Raw genomic sequence first — 20,326 nt, forward strand, 5'->3', positions numbered from 1 at the left:
TTGACATGGCCAGCAGTTATGATTTTTACACTGCCTGACCCTGTCAATCAAAGTGCATAGGGCACATCGTATAGAGAGAGAGCAGAGCCTCTAGGTGTAATGGCAACGCCCCCGTTGCTCCTAGATGCTCATTTGCATATATTAAAACATCATTTTTCTCAGTAATGCGGGCACATAGGAACATGGGACCAACACAGACGCCTTCAGCTGCCAAGCGCACATGTAACAGGTCAGCCAGTGTCATAGGTACAGATCTGCTGACAGATGCCCTTTAAATAATAATTTGACCTAATAACCATCCAGATCTGACTTAGGCCCTCTGCACACGAACGGATCCGCAATACACGGGTGCCGTTCTGTGGGCATTCCGCATCATGGATCACTTGAATGGGTCCGCAAATCCGGAGATGCGGAATGGAACCCTACGGAAGCACTACGGAGTGCTTCCATGGGGTTTTGTCCCGTACTTCCGTTCTGCAAAAAGATAGAACATGTCCTATCTTTTTGCGGAACGGCCGTATCGCGGACCCATTAAAGTGAATGGACCCATTAAAGTGAATGGACCCGCGATCCGCTGCACTTGCCCCATGGACTGTGCTCGTGCATTGCGGCCCGCAGCACGACCACGAAATGTATACATCTGCCTATGGCCTGGTGTCTTCATCCTCCTCAAACCCCGATGGGTCATTGCACAGCTGATGAAAATAAAGAAAAAACAACAACCCAGGGAGTTTTCTTTCTCCAAATCTGGTAATGTCCTTAGGCAGACAGCTGGCAACAATGCAATGGTTCGTTATCTAAGAGCTGGAATTACAGGAACCATCTATACAATGAGAACCATCTGCAGCAGCCCCCCCCCCCCCCCCCATACTAAAGCATTTTTTGAATGACCGTTGTTTGAACGGCTCTGAATTATTGTATACACATTTCCTTGAAATCTGATAACCGCCCCCAAATGATTGTACACAAGTTTCCTCCAAATCTGATAACTTTTGAGGGAAAAACATGCCCTGATCTTAAATCAGACCACAGGGGACTTTGATTCTGTCAGATATACATCTATGCGTCCTGGATGGTAAGAGTGGTAAAGTGGGCCGTAGACATAACTGCCCTTGTCCCCGTCAGACCAGTCTTACAACTGTTTTTTTTTATCAGAATGGTTAGGATATTGTATTTGCGCACGGTGTGCAGTCTGCATCTTTTGCAGCCCCTTTGAAGTGAATGGGTCCGCATCCGAGCCGCCAAAACTGCGGGTTGGATGCAGTGAAAAATGACGGTCATGTGCATGAGCAGAAGAATAGAAAGCTAAAGTACTATCAGTATGTCTTTTGGAGTGTGGACCCAGGCAAACACGGGGAGAACATACAAATTCCATGCAGATGTTGCCCTTGGTTGGATTCGAATTTAGAACCTCAGAGCTGCAAGGCACCAGTGCTAACCACTGAGCCATAGTGCTGCTGTTCTGAGGATACCCCCCCCCCCCCCCCACCAATAAAAAAAAAATAATTATGTAAAGGTTATGTAAAGGTAGGAAGTGCTATAAAAACAAAAGTGCTCCTAATCACTTGTCCATTCCGCCACCGTTCCAACGCTGCTTCTGCGATGCTCCCTGAGTGTCTTTCCGAAGTCGCAGAGATAACAATGGGGTCCACTGGGGACAACGAGTGAGGATATTGTCTGTAAACTGCTGCAGAATATGTAAAATAATAATAAAACCCAGTATTTGTCCCCTTTACAATACAGTAAGGTATATGATAAACTTGAAAAGGGGTGATCGTATAGGTCAGGGCTGGCCAACCTGTGGCTCTCCAGCTGTTGTAAAACTACAACTCCCACCATGCTTTGCTGTAGGCTGATACCTGTAGGCAGTCTGGGCATGCTGGGAGTTGCAGTTTTGCAACATCTGGAGAGCCTCAGGTTGGCCATCCCTGGTATAGGTGATAAATGCTAGACTAATGGAGGTAGAATACCCCCACCAATTACCAGAACCCTGGTTCACCATTCCCTACAGCTGCAAGATCACAGCTAGTAGAATTGTTTAAAAGAAATCTGTCCGTAAACGTAGCGTGCATGGTGTATAGCAGGCATGCTCCACCTGCGGCCCTCCAGCTGTTGCAAAACTACAACTCCCAGCATGCCCAAACAGCCTATAGGTATCGGCCTACAGCAGGGCATTGTGGGAGTTGTAGTTGGAGGGGCCGCAGGTTGAGCATGCCTGGTGTATAGGTTAAGTGATGCTGAGTCAGATTATGTCATTTTTATCTCCATACTCCCTTGCATTTTAACCCTGTGCTCCGGGTTTGAGAGGAGTCCTCTCAATGGATTTTACTGCTGGTTTGTCGGAGCACAGGGTTAAAAAACAAGTGAGTATGAAGGTAAAAATGACATAACTGGACTGTGCATCACTAACAATATAACTAGAGTTAGCGGGTGTTTTGGATCTGACAGATTCCCTTTAAGAGCTATCGACATACAACATACTGTAGCGTGTACATGTAACATTATGCAATAACCTCCATCTATTGGTGTCAGACTTTTATGTCTGTCGATAACATAGCCTTTGAATGGGGTAGCAGGGAGCATGCTTGACCACCACTTAATTTAAAGGGAATCTGTCAACTCTGAAACACCCCCCCCCCCCCAAACTAGGGTAAGCGGTATATAGTGTAAGTGATGCAGATTAGAGTTATGTCATTTTTATCTTCATACTCACTTGTGTTTTGACACTGTGTCCTGACAAACCAGCAGTAAAATCCATTGCGAGGACTCCTGAGCTCATGTAGATAATGGAGAGGACTCAGAGGAGTCCCTTTCAATGGATTTTACTGCTGCTTTGTCGCAGCACAGGGTTAAAATGCAAGCGAGTATGAAGGTAAAAATGACATAATCTGACTCGGCATCACTTAACCTATACACCACGCACCCTGGTTTACGGGCTGACAGATTCCCTTTAAGCTTCCTCTAGTGGTAGCTGTAAGTATCCAATATTTTATGTCTATGCAGCAGATTTGAAATTTTGTATTTAAAAAAACAGAGCACATACTGCCATTTTGAATCTGATCAGTACAGAATTTCAGATGTATTTAATTACGTGTGTTAAGGGTGTTCAAGAATGGACGTTCACTTAAGAATGCTTAAACCTAGCTGAGCCAGGCTAGCGCGAAGCTCAATCAAACCAAAAATCAATAACATGTAGAAGTTTTCAGATGATTTGGATGCAGGGGTTTTAATCTCCATATTCCCAAATAGCTCTCCATGTAGGGAATGCTCAGCTCTGCTTATTCAAGACCAAAGAAAATAAACGATCACAATTCACATTCTTGTTTGCTTCTTCCTGTTACACACAATTGACACACAAGACGCCCACACACAACATGATGTCTTCAGCTGAGAGATCTGTCTTGTATTACAGTCAGTCTTATTCCTTAACATTCTTGCAGATTCTATCAATTCCATGTATTTTTACATTTATGTGCAAAATTTCTGGTGACTGCATATGGAGAATGTATCTTCTTAGTCTCTCCTGCTGCAGGCCACAGCCTGCGCTTCCTCCTAAGGCCTCCCGACATTACTTTTAAGGCATATGCAAGCTTTCTGGTATTTAAAGGGCCAGCATGCACCCTAGTCTTCTCTAGCCAATCGCTAGTCACCTCAGAGTATTTAAGGCACCTTTCCCTTGGAGATGGTGCCTGAGCTTTAGGTATTCTAGCTTGCTAGTCCTACTTAAGAAGTGGTATTCTGTTTCTCTGCCTGTGTACCGATCTCTGCCTGTTTACTGACTCTGACCCTCCACTCATGGACCTGCTTTTAGCCTTTTTATAGTATTGACCCATTATTGCCTGCCCTAACCTCAGACTAATTTCATGGATATACACTAACTCTTGTCTGCCCTGACCTTGACCTGCTTCCTGACTACGAGTCTTGGCTGTTCCCTGGTGTCTCTGCAGTAAACCACACCAGGACTATTCCAAGAAGTAGCGGCCTATTGGCTACCCTGAAGCAGTCCAGGTCGTCTCTGTATAGGTGTTAAAGTTGAATACTGGGGTACCCTCAGGATAACGCCCTAAGTTAAATCGGTTGGTTGGCGCAATGGTTCCACAGCCACTGCCCATTACAAGATGAGGGTGGGGCTGGCATAGGAAGCAGGGCGAACAAGGGTGCACAGAGTGGTTTGGGCCCACCCTTGGTGCACTGAACTGCTCATTTGGATATGGATTAACAGTAGGTTTTATCCAGAATTAAGCAGCAGATTGCTAATTGAATGGTATCATAATCATTTTATTCAGTTGAGCTAGCCCTAAAAGGCATTGTGCCTGGTTTAACTGTGAATTTTCTGGTGATGGATTACCTTGAAGTGTGATCATAATAGCACACTAAATCTGGTCTCTTATAGTTAAGCACAAGGGGATGAAATGTTGAGAGTTATTGTCAGTATTCTGGCTGCACACGGAATGGCACCCATCTATAGGCTGTAATGATTTATGGCTGGATATGTCATGTTCTGTACCAGATTGTGGTTTGCAGCTGTTTTTGTGGACTTGTTAGATTTCTTACAGCATAGTTGGCTTATATGAAGGGAATTTGGATTTAATTAGTGATTGCTGCAGGGGCGGCAGCCAGTGACCGCCTACACAATACAGCACTTATATATCAAGCAGGGGTGTCCTTTTGCCAAAGAAAAGGCCTGGATATAAATAGATTATATCTGGGTCCTCCTGCCAGGGGTAAAGAACTATAATCTATATGAGAAAAGACGATCCAAATGAAATAGGCACAATTCTGTTACATCGGGCACAATGCCTTGTAGTACTAGCTCAGCTGAATGCCATGATCTGTTGCTTCATTCTGGAGAAAAGGTACTTTTAATCCATATGCAAATGAGCCGTTCAGTGCACCAAGGGCGGGTCCAATTCTGTGCACCCTTCTGCCAGACCTTTCCTCTCCATTATTGACAGGGCCAGGCTCCTGCATAGTCATCTCCTCTTCTAGCCCCGTCAATTAGGAAGCAGAGGAAGCAGAAGGAGCAATGGTGCACAGATAGGCTTAGGCCTGCCCTCGGTGCACTTGAAGGGGTTGTCCAAGTAATTTTTTATTTTTTTATGATGATCGATCCTTAGGATACATGACCCATCTTCAGGGGTGCAACACCCGGCACCCTGACGATCAGCTCGTTGAAGAGAAGGCCGTGCGCCATGCCAGTGCAGCCTCCCTTTCATTGTTTACCTTCTCGCCGTCTCAACCGCCATAAGAGGTGAACACTTCAATAGGATGGAGCCGTCCCACAGGAGTGAATAGGACGGCTTCTTGTAATTACACAGGCTCACCGCTGCGGTTGAGATGACGGGCACGTAAACAATGAAGGGAAGGCTGTGCTGCTGATCGGCGGGGGAGCCGGGTATCAGACCCCTGCTTATCTTATATTGATGACCTATTTTGAGGATTGGTCATCGATTAAAAATAACTTGGAAAACCCCTTTAACTGCTCATTTGCATATGGATTTAAAGTACTTTTTACAGAATGAAGCAATGGATTGCTAAGTGAAAGGTATCCTTACATTAGGCAAGCTAGCCCTAACCATTGTGCCTGGTTTAGCGGCAAATGTCTTGGAGACAGGTTCCCTTTAAGAAGATTAGGGTTCTTTCAGACTAGGTGCTAACGAAACCCAATAAATACCCCATTAAATAAGTGCCCCAAGAAATGCTAGCTGTAAAAAAGCATAACAATACGTTAATCGGTATTACTGGCCTAGTTTCAGTGAGCCTTTTTGCCCAACGCCTTTTTGCCCAACCCAAACTTTGTCCCCAAGCCAAACTTCCAGAGCACTGGAGCATTCACCAGCATTCAAGAGAAGCTATAGCATAAACTCATTATTTTATTCACATACTTTATTCCAACTCTTTAACTGCCTTCCAAAATAAAAATCTTCTATTCCCAGAAACTGTCAACAAGTAGTCATCCCTGCTGATGGTTTTTAAGGCAGCATTGGAAAACAGAGCCTGATCAGTATTGCTATCTATCTCCTTTTATGGTAAAACTGCCAAAAGCCACCATCCTTGTGATAAACGGCAGATTATGCTTGAGATCAGACAGAAGTAGATAGTCTGACAGCCTGGGGAATCATTAGATAAAAGATAACATAGCGACATCCTGCAGATTTACAGCTTGGACATGAAATAGACAGGAAGCTCCACTATGGCTTTCTAGGGACTGCTTGTGTGCGCATGGTGAATTTTATAAATCTCAGATAAAGAGAGAGATAAAACTGCTTAGAGAATCCCGATGTCCAGCATTCCTTTTATGATAGTAGTCAGAGATAAAAGGGGGCTTCCAGGCTCCTGATATTGATGACCTACCCTCAGGATAGGTCATTAAAATCTCATCGGTGAGGGTCTGAAACCCACGCACCCCCACGATCAGCTGTACCCTGCAGCCTTCGGTGCTGGAAATGACCTCTTTGAATGGAACAGGAAGCACAGCTCCGTTCAGAGTGTAGTGGTTGTTCTTAGTTACTGCAGTCTATCTCCTATTCACTTCAATGGTAAGTGAGCTGCAGTAACTAAGAATGGCCACTACATTTTGAACAGAGCTGTGCTTCCTGTTCCATTCAAAGAGGTAGTTTCCAGCACTGATGGCTGCAAGGTACAGCTGATTGTGGGGGTGTGGGGTGTCAGACCCTCACTGATTAAATTTAAATTACCTATCCTGAGGGTAGGTCATCAATATCAGGAGCCTGGAAAACCCCTTTAAGAGCAGCCATACATCTTCAATGGCTGTTGGATGAATGCTGATTAGCCATTTAACCTGATTTCCACATACATGTTTGGTTTGGATATCTATGTATGTGTTTTCTATAGGGAGAGAGGAGAAAGTTGCCGCTGGTAAATTAAATGTTTGGGCTTTAAAATTCAATGTGTCAATTAGCAATAGCTGCTGCTGACACATAAAATACAGGTACCTTCTTACACCACATTGTACCCCGTTACAGAATTATGCCTAGCTGTGCCCCCAGTAATATGCCCTGTTATGTGCCCCTAGTAATATGCCCAGCTGTGCCCCCTTACAGAATTATGCCCAGCTCTTCCCATAGTAATTGTGCCCGCAGTAATAGGCCCAGCTATGTGCCCGCAGTAATAGGCCCAGCTATGTGCCCCCAGTAATAGGCCCAGCTATGTGCCCCCAGTAATAGGCCCTGTTATGTGCCCCCCAGTAATAGGCCCTGTTATGTGCCCCCCAGTAATAGGCCCTGTTATGTGCCCCCCAGTAATAGGCCCTGTTATGTGCCCCCCAGTAATAGGCCCTGTTATGTGCCCCCCAGTAATAGGCCCTGTTATGTGCCCCCTCACGGAATTATGCCCAGCTCTTCCCATAGTAATTGTGCCCCCAGCAATAGGCCCTGTTATGTGCCCCTCACAGAAAGTAAAAAAATAAACACCAAATATTTACCTTGTTCCTAGCAGCAGGACATCAGCTGCTCTGGTCTGTGGAGGAGGCGGAGCCCAGGCTGACTTCCGGCTGGCCCGCCCCCTGCACAGACAAGAGGTGTGGAGAGCCGGCAGGGGGGAGGAATGATGAAGCAGTGAGCCAATGCCGGCTCGCTGCTTTATCATAATTTAGAGACAGCTGCCAGAAAGCGGGACACCCACTGTAATCCGGGACTGTCCCGCCGGATCTGGGATGGTTGGGAGGTATGCAACAGAATTGAATGCCATGCATTACCTGTTTTATTTCCTAACATTACGTTGATATTAAAACATTCTGATAATATTTCCTAATATTACGGTGATATTATAACATTACGGTGATATGCAGGCGCGTTGCACGGTGTGAACTCGTGGTGTAAAAACATAAGGAAGTTTAGGAGGAGTGGGACAAGGCGTCTTATAAAATCTGAGAACACCACTGGCAATCATATGATTTCTGAAGCCTTTGTCTCTGTCTAGTGGTACATGTACAGCTCCTAGGCACGGTGCCACGTTACAACATTAAATGCACATATATGGTGTGCTGGCCTCACGCCCCAGATCTTGGATACGCTACAAAGACACCTGGAGAACATAAAAATGTTTGTTAAATTGGGGCTAGATTATGGAAGAACATTCCTGACACAGCCATACCCCATTCAATATGTTTATAGGGCATTGTGCAACTACATATTGGAGTAGGTGGTGGCGGTATTATATCATTGTTTGGAAATTTGCTGGATGAGGGTTGAATTGTCAAAACAACCACTTTAATTGTGTATAACTGATCTCATGGGGAAAGTCACTGGTTAGGAACCTTTTAGTTGGGAGCAACCTTACCTTGGGGGACCACAGGTATTTATGGCAGTCATTAAAGGGGTTCCCTTCACTACAGATAGACTCTGGATAGGTCATTAGTATCAGATCGGTAGGGATATGACACCCAGCATCCCCACGCTCAGCTGGAGACAGACATCTCCCTACACTGTGCAGTTTAAGGTACTGAAACTCAGCTTCCAATCAAGTGAGCCGCAGTACCCAGACATGGCCACTAAACATTGTTTGGCACTACAAGCCAAAAAGAACAAACAAACAAATTGCCCTTTGTTATAAAGTAACAACCAAATATACCACTAGGCAAACATGAAAGGTCAGCCACCTCACCAACTATAATACACAACCAATAAGAAAAACAGAATCCGGCGTAGATTTAGAACATTTTCTGCACCTAAAACAGGCGTAGAAAATCATAAACGAGACAGCCTATTGACCCTTCCCGTGCACGCCACGCCCCCTTTTTTTTAGAACTGGCGTGAGCGGGAAAAAGTCGCAAAGGTTATTTGCACTGCAATCTGCAACAGATATACGGCGGAAAACTGGCATGTATCTGATAGTAAATGACCCCCAAAGAGTCCAAATGCAAGCCACAATGGATCAGCGACGTTACGAAGGTCTAGAAGTCCTTGATTTTCTGGAATGAATATGGGGAATAAATTTAATTTTGCAATTCGTATACAAGCTGAAGTATGCAGGCTGCTCTGTAACGATGAGTACACCGCTCTGACCACATCTGTCATGTCCAGAAGAAACAACATTTCTTAATATAAATGGACTGGAACGTTTCCATGTAAAAGGGATTATCATCTATGACAGTAAAGAAGTCCTCATCAGACGGCGCGACAGGATGAGAAAACAATGCAGGATAAATATAGTAGGAAGAATGCAAGATATTGCCCCCCAAGGAGACTTACAACTTCCATCCGGTTGGGCCAGTGCTCAAGGCATGGACTCCTGCAACACAAGATCTGTCCTTTTAAAGAGGCTAAAAGGTAATGGCATAGTGCTAGGATATGCCATTACTTTATGATCGTTGGGGCAAAGGTTTAAAAGTAATATCGGGAAGTATTACTTTACTGAGAGAGTAGTGGATGCATGGAATAGCCTTCCTGCAGAAGTGGTAGCTGCAAATACAGTGGAGGAGTTTAAGCATGCATGGGATAGGCATAAGGCCATCCTTCATATAAGATAGGGCCAGGGGCTATCCATAGTATTTAGTATATTGGGCAGACTAGATGGGCCAAATGGTTCTTATCTGCCGACACATTCTATGTCTGACCTCTGGGACCTTGACAGGACCAGGCAGTGTAAACATTGTAATGCCTGGCCCTGTCAATCAAAGTGCAGAGTGCGCGGCAGTTGCAGAGAGAGCAGAGCCTCTAGGTGTAATGGCAACGCCCCTGTTGCTCCGAGAGCCTCATTTGCATAAATGAACATCATTTTTCTCAGTAATGCTTGCTATATGAACATGGGACCAACACAGATGTCTTCATCTGCCAAGCGCACATGTAACGGGTCAGCCAGTGTCATAGCTGTTGATTTAAAATCCTGGAAAACCTCTTTTAAATGGCAAAGTTTGTTAATAGTATAATTGCAATTGACATGAAAGTTACTCCAGATGTAGGAGTCATGGCATTCTAATGGTAGAATCACAGCTAGGGCTTTTTCACACGAGCGGAACCAGTGCGTGGAATCTGCTGCGTGAAAGACAGCCAAGCCCCGTCCCGGACAGCAGACACATGGAGCAGTAACATCATTGATAATGCTCTTTGCCTCTCTGTGATCTTTTTACTACAAAATCTCGGTGACAGCTTTATCTCACTGTGATTTTGTAGTAAAAAGATCACAGAGAGGCCCGGAGCTCTATAAGTCATGTTAATGCTTCATGTCTCTCTTTCACTCAGTGGATTACCCGCACGGCATCCGCTCGTGTGAAACAGCCCTTATCCTCTTCACATATCCAGGTAAACAGCAGTCAGACACCTGGACGGGAGAGATAGGAATTTAACCTTAAGTTTATTGACCTGTACTTTAGGCCTCATCTCTACAGCCAGTTCAGTCCATGCATAGTTCACGGTTTTCTGCTGTGGTTTTCACAAAACTGTAACCAAAATCACAATATGACCTCCATGGGTCACTGTAGACTGTTGTCACTGGTCAAAAGTGAAGAAATAGTTTTTTGCCATCAGTAGTTATATGAGCATTTTACGCCCCCCTTCCATATAGACCTTGTTTTAAGCATATAATGGGATGATTATAGTATAACCTTTTATAACTCATATTTTATCTTCTTCCTTTGCAGATCGTGAAGATCAGTCCATCCTGTGCACGTAAGTACACGCCATATTATTGTCCCGTATTGCTCTGGCCTTTTGATGTTTTGAGCGGTTTTCTTCTTGTTTTATAATAAAATATTTAAAATTTGAACTGAATATAATGGAGTGTAGAGGTCATCTGACCAATACCTATTTGTAAGGTAAACTACGGAGGTCACTGTCCAGAACCATTACCAGCAAATTCTTAGGCTACTTTCACATCTACGCTTTGTGGGTGACAGATCCGTTTTTTTCGTATCTGAAAAAAACTGCAGCATTGACTTAGGCTACTTTCACATCTGCATTTTTGCTGGATCTGTCATGGAACAGCAAAAACACTTCCGTCACGATAATACAACCGTCTGCATCCATTCTGAAGGGATCCGGTGGTATTATCTCTAAAATAGCCAAGACGGATTCGTCTCTAAAACCACTATAAGTCAATAGGGGACGGATCCATTGACTTACATTGAGAGTCATGTCAGATCCTTCTTGATCCGCATCCCAGGACACACTGAAAAACGCTTTTATGTGCATCATGGGAACACAATGATATGGAACAGAATGCATTCTGGTGCCCTCCGTTCCCTTCAGTTCAGTTTCGTCTCCATTGACAATGAATGGGGACAAAACAGAAGCGTTTTCCCCCGCTATTGAGATTCTATGACGGATGTCCATAGCAGAAAGGGAAAGCGCAGATGTGAAAGTAGCCTTACATTGTTTTTAGTGCCGGATCCGGTTTGTTCCGTTTTACAGACCAGACATAAAATCTTGCATCGGTTTTGTGCCTGGTCACAAAACGGAAAAAACTGGAAAAGTATGCATCCTGATCTGTTTTGTCCCCATTGACAATGCATGGGGAAAAACGGAAGCGGAGGATCTCAAAACCAGAATACAAAGCGCAGATGTGAAAGTAGCCTTAAACTGCTACCTATCTTCCTACACCACTGCATTTAGTAGAGTCTAAGGCTACCGATAGGTATCCACCATAGCCCACCGTAAGGCCAGATGGACTTGGCTACTACCAACCCAGATTACGTCTGCGGTGTAAGGCGATAGAAAACAGGTGTGAGCTCTCAGGTAGCAGACTTTACCGGATGACCATAACGCTGGGTTCACACCTGAGCGTTTTACAGCGCGTTCCTACGCGCTGTAAAACGCACAACAGGCAAGAACCAATGATTCCCTATGGGAAGGGTTCACACCTGGGCGTTTTACAGCGCGTACGATCGCGCTGTAAAACGCCCGACGCTCAAACAAGTACAGGAGCTTTTTTTGGAGCGTTTGACGCGCGTTTGGGCCATAGACTCTTTGGACAACACTGCTGTCAATCACCCAAACGCGAGTCAAACGCGCGTTCACTATTAAAAAAACACGCATAAAACGCGCGACAAAAACGCGCATAGAAACGCGCGTTTGAGAAACGCCTAGGTGTGAACCCAGCGTCAGGGAAAGAGAAAAGTAGTCAATTAGCCAGGGCCAAAACCAGGAGAGTAGGTACAAGCCAAATCAGTAGACAAGACGTTACTCAGGAGCCAAGCCAAAGTCTGCTCTAAGCAGGTATAGGGTATGAACACTAAGCACAGAGGGACGAACAGGAGTCAGGACACACATGAAATCACAGGCACTGACCTAGAGTCAGTGCTTGATTTAAATCTCCCAGCTAGCCCTCTGATTGGACATCAAGCCAAAAACCTTATTGGCTTGGTGTCCCATCTCTCAGATAGGTCAGCCAGCCTGGCTGGATTGGTAGGTTGATATGGGGACCTTCTAGGAATGACCATGCGACTGATGCACATGCCGCTCCTGATCTCCCGACGTTTGCTAGGCGGACTGTGGTTAGGCAAGTGTCACAAATGTATGACAGTGTATAGTAGTCACAAGGACAGTTATGTGCAACAATATTCCTGATACTTTAGGAGACATATTGTGCAAACATGTTGTAGAGGTGAGACATTTCTCAGGCATCCAGAAGAAGTTCTTGCATACATGACCCCATTGCTTTGTAGAAGTTCCTGAGACGACTTTGCCTACTCAGCACACAATGGCGTCATTCATCTTTAGTCTAATGTAAACTCACTCCCGGCCATCCCTAGTGTTTACTACAGGTCTATGACACGGGATAAATGAACCCTAAGTGACATGTGATGAATCACGTTTGTAATCTAATAACCCTTTTCTCAAGGCGGATCCCTCTTCATGTCCAATGAAGGCTTAATACGACAGCAAATAAGCCAGTTTCTGTGGTTCTAATATTAGCTCAGTCCCACGTTCTCGGTAAATCCTAAATATAACAATCTATATTCCCAGAAATGTAGAAATAGCTCAGTGCTGTTCATAATAACGTGAATCAACTCCATCTCCTTGCCGTCTATCCATGCATGTAGGACACCGGCATTGCAGGTACTTTATGGCCTGGGCTGTGGTCACATGACCATGTCCATGCAGTTTTTACTTATTTCCTGTGATGTTATGTCCATGGACGTGTCAGAGTAGCAACAGGGGCAGTGATAAGGGGGCGTCAATGTAACTAGCTGGTGGGAGGAGCTATACGTTAGCTGGGCGTTGTCAGGGGCGGGGCTGGAGCTGTGGCAGAGAATGGTGATCATGGGTTTGGTTGGATACAGCAACAGGAAGTGCTACCTACAGGATGGAAACAAACCAGAGTTATTGAGTCCAAAATGAAAAAATTTAATAAAAAATGCACATGAGGTAAGAAACTGTAACAAGCCTGGGAAGGGATTAAGGTGGGGGACCGGAGTGGAAGTTCAGGGTACCCTTAGTGTTAGTGGAGTATTGTGGGATGCGAGGTAGCGGTCCGTTATGGTGGGGTACAATGCAATACTGTAGTGGTGCAGGCTGGAGTTGGGTAGATGGTTCACATAAGCACATTTACACATTAGGCCTGTGATGGCTAACCTCCGGCTGTGGTAAAACTAAAACTCCCAAGATGCACACTTGCTTGGCTGTTCTCAGAACTCTATTGAAATGAATGGAGCATGCTGGGAGTTGTAGTTTGACCACAGCTGGAGTGCCAGAGGTTAGCCATCACTGCATTAGGGAATTCTCCCAAAGGCTGTGTGTGGGGAAAGATGGGCAATATAATACTAGTACCCTGTGAGATCAGCTTGTGCAATCTCTACGCTTCAGCCTAAGGGGTGCACTTTCTCTGACTTTTCTCACCAAAAAATACAATGCCGTCTGACAGCACCATGTTATAGAGCGTGAGGAGCTGAGCAGATTGATATATATTTTCGTGAATAAAGATTCAGTAAAACCTGTAATTTAGACATTTATATCTCTGCTTTTTTCAGCTCCTGTGAACAGCTGTGGGTACAGGAGGGAGGAGTTATCACTGACCAATAGCATTGTGTGTATAGAGCTGTCAGTCACTGATAGCTCCTCCCTCCTGCACCTGTTTTACTGACTCTTTTCAAACTAATATATATATCAATCTATTCAGCTACTCCTGCTCTATAACATAGTGCTTTCAGATTACATTGCATTTTTCCATATATCCACAGTATCCTCAGTGTGGTGCAGTCTTCCAACAGAGAGTCAGTCTGTTCCTTAAAGAGGTATTCCAGTAAAGTTTTGAAAAACTGCATTAAGGCTGCAAGCTGTGCCCCGACCAGAACCCATACCTGTACATATAACCAGAGCTTTAATTTACCTTGCATTCCATTTGTCTCGCTCCTGTGTGAGCCTACAACACACAGAGTATCATGGCGCCCGATCCTCCCTCACAAAACTACAATCCCCACAATCCCTAGCTTTCCTGCTGTGAGTGCTGATGTTTGATTGGCTGCCTGATATACAGTAGGCCACGCCCCCTCTACTCACCAATCACCAGCACACTGACGTCCTTTGATTCACAAGACATTTAGCTAGAGAATTGATAGCAACACACTGAGCATGCTCGACCTGACAAATGCTCAGAACTACAGGTCGATGACATGGTAATGTATGAGGAAACACAGTGGGTAACAGAGGAAGAAAAACTACTTTTATAACTACTGAACGGTAAATATGTTGAATTTACATTATATTCGGTCATTATTGTGGATGAATTAGTCTAAAATATAATTTATATTTATGGTAACCGGAATACCCCCTTATAGCAGGGAAGTCTATAGCCAAAGTATAGGCGTTACCTTCTCTGACAGGTGCTGTGCAGTCTCCCTTCTATGGCTGCTAATCCTTTTTCTCTGTCCGATGCCTCTCCTCTCAGACACCAGACAGACACTACAGCAGCTTCTCACACTGACTTCTCGCTGCACACAGCCACCACCAGACTGAACTGCGTCTCACTAGAGGAAGGGGTGGTGCCAGCCCTTACCTAATGACTATTTCCAGGGAACTCCCTCCCAGACACAGACTGTGTCCCCAGAAGAAAGTACAGTCACCTTAACCCTTTGCAGTGGAGCACTGCATAACAGTGGGGCACTTCACAACTACATGAGCCAAATATGTTAAAAACCTCAGTAATCTTGGAAAATCCCTTTAAGGATTTCTTCCTACATGGGTAGGGGAGGTCAGGGTAGGCATTTAACATAGAAACATAGAATGTGTCGGCAGATAAGAACCATTTGGCCCATCTAGTCTGCCCAATTTTGGTGATTGTTATCTGTATAGATCAAATACTGATACTTGTATTATGTTAAATACACATTAGGCTACGTTATAAGAATTTTTTTTTTTTTCCTGCAGAATATGAATGGGGTTTGGTAACACAGTTCACTTGCAACAACGGTGCCAGGTGTGAATGTGGTCCAAAGCTAGCAATGCACATGAAACGGCAGTCCACCAAACAACTATTTCTCCCGATTTCACTATAAGCATGCACATTTATGCATGCTTGATTCAATGGGAAATGGGGAATAAGCCACTGCCAAATCTCTCTGGCCGAGGCTCATCTCCCATGGGAACAAAGAATCGAGCACGTTAAAATCCAACATGCCTGAATGCTCTTTTCCCTTACATTTTTTCCATCAGTAAGGCAACATTAACATAACATTGATCCTGATGAAATCAGCAGCTTCAGACAACTTTTATTGTATGTCTGTATTCAGTTTTAAAGGGTTTCTGTCACCAGAATTAACCCTATTAAGCTAGCTGACATTAGCGATATGCTAGTGTCAGCTGAACCCAACTAGTCTATTCCTACTTTTATCTATGCTCCCGGTACTCCAGAAATATAACTTCTTATAATATGCTAATTAGCCTCTAGGTGCAGGGGGGGCGTTGCTCTTGCTCCTAGAGGCTCCGCTCTCCTGCCTCTGGCCACACCCTGCTACACTAGATTGACAGGGCCAGGCAGCCTTCACCTCCCACTGTCGGCCCTGTGCGCTGGGGAAATCTCTCGCCGTTCAGTATTCGGCGCAGGCGAAGTGAGGCAGCCGGCGAGCGCCCTTCACTCACTGCGCCTGCGCTGAATACCGAACGGGGCGGCGCAGGTGCGAGATTTACACGGCAGACGGGTCGGCAGTAGGAGACAAACGCTGCCTGGCCCTGTCAATCTAGTGTAGCAGGGCGTGGTTTCAGGCAGTCCCATAGAGTTGAATGCAGTAGTAGAATGTACGCATGTCTGCTGCTAAATTCCAATGGGGGCACACAGGCCCCTGTTTTTGTGATCGGCGGTGGCCCAAGTGGTCAGTCCCCTGACGATCAGACACCTATCCCCTATTTGGGAATGTGTTGCTTACATGGGACAGCCCCTTTAAGGCTATGTAACATTTTGAGGCCTCTTGTACACAACCGTATGCCTTTTTTTTAGTATTTTTCGGTCCGTAAAAGATACGGATGCATTCAGTTTTTTGCGGAACGGAACAGCTGGCCCCTGATAGAACAGTACTATCCTTGTCCATTAGGCCTCTTGCACACAAATGTAATTTTTTTTCGTTTACGTTCCTTTTTTTGCGTTCCGTATACAGAACTATTCATTTCAATGGATCCGCAAAAAAAAAAATGGAAGGTACTCCGTATGCCTTCTGTTTCCGTAACGGAAGGCATGCAGAGTACCTTCCACTTTTTTGTGCGGATCCATTGAAATGAATGGTTCCGTATACAGAACGCAAAAAAACGTGCTAGAGGCCTGAGGAATACAAATAAAATGTTTTTTAAACCATGTTTGACTTTGCGGTCTGTGTTAGTAAATACTTCTATTGTCCATGGGAGCATCTTTTAGAACTGTGTTTTGCACAGTTCCTGTTATTCCTCCTGGAAATGGATGAATGAATTGCCACTCAGGTGTTACCCATCCAATTGTCATTACTGTATGTGTCCCTACAATTTCTTCACTGGTTGGAGAGTGTCTAGGGGCCCACCTGTTTGACAGAGGGATGTTAATGTGCATCTACCTTTTTTAGGAGGAATAGCAGAGGGATGGCACAATTCGCAGAGTTTTAAGGGCCCTGTCAGGAGTGGGAATAGATGGCTTTTAAAGGACTGCATTTTGGGATCAGCCACGAGTAATTCCCCTCTTGTAGTTTGCACTGCTCATCTCGCTCAGCGGAGAATAGGCTGAGGGCTGTGTGTGTGTGTGAGAGCATTTAGCAAATGATGCCTGGGAGCCTGATATGACGATTAGGAAGATCTAATGCCATATATAGTCAGAGAGCCAGGGATTTTTTGAGAAATGCCAAGAGACAGGCACTTTTAGCCTGGGAGAAAGGAAATGCAATTTAATGTCATTACGTCCACACTATAACCTTTTTACTGGAGAAACTGCTGTGTGTACAGTCTTCTCGAGGAAAAGCTTCAGTTTTCCAAAACTGATAAAAGGAATAATAATGCTCAGTTGGAAGGTACAGCTATGGGGAACGTCTGGCGTGGGAGTGTTCCCACAGGATTGTATTTACATCTGTGTAATGTAGAACCCTTTACACACAGGGATGTATGGTGTTTTCCACATTACGTCCTACAGGGGTAGACGAGAAGGAGGTATCCTAATGAAAAATACTATGGGGGAAATTTATCAAGATTGCTGTCCCCATACGCCAGTCTTGATCCCCTGTGCACTGGAGTAAGATGCGCCTAATTTTAAGATGTCTCTTAAAACATGCCCCCTAATGCCTGGGCCCTTCATATAGATTATACTTATCCTGCTCCCCGACACTCTGATCCCAGCACGGCCCCCGCTGCATCTCCCCGATGCATAGAACAAAACATCTGGCAACAGGGGGTGCGATGGGGATGAGACTCCCTAGTGTCACCAGATGCAGCAGCATCCGTGCGGGGATCAGGAGTGACGCAGGGTGCCGGGGAGCGGAGTAATTATAATCTATATGAGGGGCCCAGGCATTTAGGGCTTGTTCACACGACCGTATGGATTTTTCAGTGTTTTGCGGGCCGTTTTTTGTTTCCGTTGCGTTTCCATTTATGTTCCGTTTTTACGTTCTGTTTTTCCGTATGGCATATACAGTAATTACATAGAAAAAATTGGGCTGGGCATAAAATTTTCAATAGATGGTTCCGCAAAAACAGAACGGATACGGAAGACATACGGATGCATTTCCATATGTGTTTAGTTTTTTTTTGCGGACCCATTGACTTGAATGGAGCCACTGAACGTAATTTGCCGACAATAATAGGACAAGACTCAATGTAGCGTAACGGAAATGCGGACATACGGAAACGGAATGCTCACGGAGTACATTCAGTTTTTTTTGCGGACCCATAGAAATGAATGGTTCCGTACACGGAACGTATACTGAACGCAATAAACGGCCCGTATACGGAACGCAAAAAACGTTTGTGTGAACGAGCCCTTATGGGCATGTTTTATAGTTAGGATAACAACTTTAATAAATTAGGCACATCACAAGCCAGAGGCAGATGAACACTTTGAGCTATAACTGTGCCAGTTTTGTGCCAGCTATGCCAGTTTTGGAAAAGTGTAGAAAAATGCTCATACTATTTTATTATGACTAGGTCCCCTGATTAATTATATTTGCAGTCATTGAGCACCTGTTAACAGGATCAACCCAGATGAAGCAGGCACATCCTGATGATTATGTACATGAGTGCTTCAGTGCACTGGGGGCGGAATCTAGAACCTCAGTGCACCTCAGCTTTCCGGTGCTGGCCACACCCCCTTTTTTCTCAGGCACGCCACAACCGATTTTTACTAAACAGGTATCCTTTTAATCAGCAGGATCAACTCTACTGAGAGATATGTCTGGTTTAATTGGGTCAATCCTGCAAATAGGTGCTCTTCAAATCAAGATTGATGCAAAGAAAAAATAAATAAAAAGATTTTAAAGAAAATCTGTTGAACTGCAACGAAAATAAATCCAGGAGCCAGATAATTCCACTCTTAACCCTCTGCCATGTGTGTACAGTAGGATAAATGTATATGTTTATTCACTACTGAAAGCAATTTAAACAGACCATAAATCTACTCCAAGACAGAAGTATAACAAAGTGACATAAAATGTGACTACAGGCACACGGTCACACCATATATAGAGATCTCAGGGTCTCTTTACAGTAGAGCCTTTTTAGATTTAGTGTAAAGCAAAAACAGTGTTATATTTGTGATATGCAGCCAGCCCGGGCAGGAGGCGAGAGAATGAGAGTAGTGGTGGAGGCCTAATGGTGGTAGTACACCTTAAGGTGGCTATGGGTCCTCCCTGGTGCTCCCTGAGGCTGGGGCACAGTGAATTGGCCCTACCCTCGTGGCACACACTGGTGATGGTTTAGGGTGAATTTGATATTGGTGGTTCTGGTGGGGGTCCTCATGAGGAACGCAGAGGCGGTTCAGTACTGTTGCAATGCAGGTGTCGGTGCATGCAATGTTTGGCCAGTTTTTCAATAAACAACCGTTCTTTACTAGTAATAAGCTTGAAATGCGGTAGTCACAGTCTTCATCATGCATGGACTGGCAGATCTTACATAGGTTGCAATTTCCAAAGTTCTTACAGTTCTTCAGGCTGAAAGTGGAGTAGACAGGCCTAGAGATGTTTCCTCTCTGAGTCCATCTTCTAAAACTGTACTTTCCTTCTCTGATTCAACCACAGGGTTGCAGTATATTTCTTCTCCTTCTTGTTTTTAATCTCCATCATCAGAATACAGCACTCCAATGCCCATCAAAGTCCTTTATCAGATGCCCAATCTGCCTCTCAAAGTATGTCTGGATGCCTAAGCTCACAGTTATTGTAGACACAAGAGCTACAGTATGCAGTGCAAAAATGGTACACAGGTTATCTCCACAGTATTTTTAGCACGCACCTCTTCTTTCAAAGGCTGATACACTGTAATGTAGTCTCAATTGCTTCCTCAGAGGCTGGTGTATGGTTCTGTCTCTCAAGCTGGCTGTTCTATCCAGGGCTGCTATATTGCTCCCTCACTGTACTCTGTCTCTTAGCTCAGTGTTCCTCAACTCCAATCCTCAGGGCCCACCTAATGGTCAGGTTTTCAGGAATTCCTGAGCAGACGATATAATTAGTTTCAATGCATCAAGACTTACCACAGGTATTCATTCTGTGGGATATTCTCAAATACTGACTGGTAGGTGGGCCCTGAGGACTGAAGTTGGGGAACACTGTCTTGAACTGCATCTTGAGTGCCACTCCCTATGGGTACGTGTAGCAGCCCCACCTAGCGACTGGCTACCAAGGCCTGTTAGCCCTTTGACAGCCTATAGAAAGGAAATGCATATACCACAATTCTCACACATTTTAAACCTTTTTAGCAGTGTTCTAACCAGGAAA

General features: G+C 44.8%; 1 protein-coding gene across 3 annotated transcripts in view; it reads left to right on the forward strand.

Moving 5' to 3' along the window:
• The window catches only part of MYH11 (myosin heavy chain 11), an 86,262-nt gene that overhangs the window by 20,615 nt on the left and 45,321 nt on the right, over window positions 1-20,326 (forward strand). For all 3 annotated transcript variants that reach the window (XM_044302724.1, XM_044302726.1, XM_044302727.1), the window contains exon 4: window positions 10,601-10,628. In XM_044302724.1, the coding sequence (XP_044158659.1) occupies window positions 10,601-10,628 (28 nt within the window). The remainder of the gene's footprint in view (window positions 1-10,600; window positions 10,629-20,326) is intronic.

This window comes from Bufo gargarizans, chromosome 8, assembly GCF_014858855.1.
Source record: "Bufo gargarizans isolate SCDJY-AF-19 chromosome 8, ASM1485885v1, whole genome shotgun sequence".
Classification (NCBI taxonomy): domain Eukaryota; kingdom Metazoa; phylum Chordata; class Amphibia; order Anura; family Bufonidae; genus Bufo; species Bufo gargarizans.